Source organism: Charadrius vociferus, unplaced genomic scaffold, assembly GCF_000708025.1.
Source record: "Charadrius vociferus isolate BGI_N301 unplaced genomic scaffold, ASM70802v2 scaffold174, whole genome shotgun sequence".
NCBI lineage: Eukaryota > Metazoa > Chordata > Aves > Charadriiformes > Charadriidae > Charadrius > Charadrius vociferus.
Genome location: NW_009648441.1, coordinates 169,163 through 171,438, shown reverse-complemented (window position 1 = coordinate 171,438; position 2,276 = coordinate 169,163). Strand labels below are relative to the sequence as shown.

At 39.8% G+C, this 2,276-nt stretch overlaps 1 protein-coding gene across 1 annotated transcript in view; it reads left to right on the top strand.

Annotated features, from left to right (window-relative positions):
- LOC104286803 (poly(rC)-binding protein 3-like) overlaps nt 1-2,276 on the top strand; it is a 55,383-nt gene that overhangs the window by 34,886 nt on the left and 18,221 nt on the right. The window contains exon 10 of the mRNA XM_009885439.1: nt 1,670-1,722. Within this exon, the coding sequence (XP_009883741.1) occupies nt 1,670-1,722 (53 nt within the window). The remainder of the gene's footprint in view (nt 1-1,669; nt 1,723-2,276) is intronic.

Here is a 2,276-nt window from a genome sequence, read left to right as displayed (position 1 = left end):
CCCCCCCCCCCCCCCCCCCCATGCCTCTGTTACAGTTCCTTTCATTACTAAAACGTGCTTTGTTTGTTACATTTATTTATTCAAAACTGCTTCATTTGTGCCATTGGCTAAAAGCCCTGAGTTTCTTTTGTTCAGTCCTTGTAAAGTTATTATGGACCATACAGTATGTACCAGTTGGTCCCGAGTGAAGTACTTGGGCATGCATCTTGTCAAATTTCCAGTTTGGTGACATGGTTCAGCAAGAAGCAAACATAGGAAAAACAGTATGTAATTGTGGTACAGACATACTGATTCAAGAAATTACGGCACACTGAAACTCAAATTCCTATTAGAGCCAAATGCCTTAAGAGCATCTGCAATCATCACTGCTGGGACAAGTGCCTCTCTTCCTACTGGCTATGCAGCTATAGCTACGAAATGCAATGGAAATTTAGTTAAATTAAGGACTGCAAATTTGGTCCATATGTATTAAAGCTGAAGCTGAATTCTTGATTCACGAGTGAGAAGTCAGTTAACCCTGCAATAAATCATTTTTACTATACTTCACCACATACGTGCTTGGCAGCTAAAAACTTCACGAACCAGAAGTACATGCGTACTGGTACATGCTTTGTATGGCAAATAACATTTTATCACATACATCAAATTCTGTGAGCAACTTGATTCTTTTATATTCAATGTAAAATAAGCATATGCAACTCTTAATTGAATGTAAAATGTAGGTGAGTCAATTTTTTGTAAGAGTATTTCTTTTCCATCTTTTCTAGTTGGAAATGAGTTTTTTTGGGATGTCTACAGATAATACTAAACATCAAAAAAAGAGAAAAGGAGAGGAAGAGAAATTACATCCAAAATATACTTTTGTTTCTTCGTGATGTATCTGATAAAATATCTACAAGTAATACTAAACTGCCTTTCCTAGCTTTATCTTTTCCTTATTCTTGTCATTAACATGCTGCTCCTTAATCTTTTCCCAGTTATATTTGAGATGTACGTTTCTGTAATGTTACTGTGTGTTAGAGCAGTAATTCCATTTTTCCTGAGCATTTTCCTTTTGTCCACCCAATTTACAAACAAATGTATGCAGCTTAGAGTATTTTGTACACTTCCCTTCAAAAATTACCCTTCCCAACACATCTTCAGCAACTAATCCCACATATAATTTCCAAATTTTCCTAGGTTAATTTCCTCATCATTATTTTAATTTATTAGTTTTTCTTTTTCATATCTATGTATTTTATTCTGCTAATTGTTTGTTCGACTTTCATTTTCTGTATTCTAGAACTCTTGGTAGACAGGTCAAATTTCAGCCATCTGTTAATTCCTCAATTGCTGTGTTTAGAACAAACTTCAGAGACTATTTTTAGGGGAAACCCTTCATTTTCTAGAAGCTTTTTATGACCTTGTGGAATCTCATGTGACATTTGTTGCTTTGGTGGGTTAAAGGTTAATTAAAATAAGACTCATTTAAAACTAGTCCAGCCCTCTGAGTTTTGCATCTCTTGCTTTCTTTTCTGTTTCGCTAGTGGTTCTCTATTTTTCTTTGCTCCTCTCTTTTTTTTTTTTCTTTCCTTCTTTCTGTATGTTTCCTTCTTTAAAATATCATTTGTTGTGTCTTGCCCTTCTTGCAAACAACTGGCGTAACATTTTCCCTCTGTCCCCTGAATAGGACTGGATGCCACTACTCCAACCAGTTCCCATGAACTTACTATTCCCAATGATGTAAGTGGACCAATAGTCAGTATCACTTTCTCTTCTCTCGCTCCTCTGCCACCGGAGGGGAAACCTCTCATCTTTGGCTGATTTGTAAACACTAGTCCCCAGAATAAACTGTCCGGCATTGAGTCTGGTGGGGAGGGGGTATTAGGGGATCTCGAAATACTGATTAGGGGTTCTTGAAATGCTGGGCAGAAGCAGCAGAAGTGACTGTTCCCTCTCATGTCAGATCTCCAGAGTTGCTGGTTTAGTTGCACACCGGTGCCGCGGTGCTTCACCGGCTTCGTTAAAGCCTGGGTGCCTGCTGCTTACAGTGGACTTAGACGAGTAATTGAGATTCGTCTCTTGGGTGGCGCTAGCAGGGATGGTCTCAGCAGAAGGTTTAAAGGGGGAGGGAAACATGCAGCCCCATCTGCTGTGTGTTGGGCTGGCGTCCTCCATGCCATGGGGGTGGAGAGCCTGTACCGCAACGGCTGGTGCCATGCTGGTCTCCGCTGCACCCCACACTTATCCAGGACTGCATTTTTTTCCGAGCGCAAAAGCCACTTCAGTTACGTAAA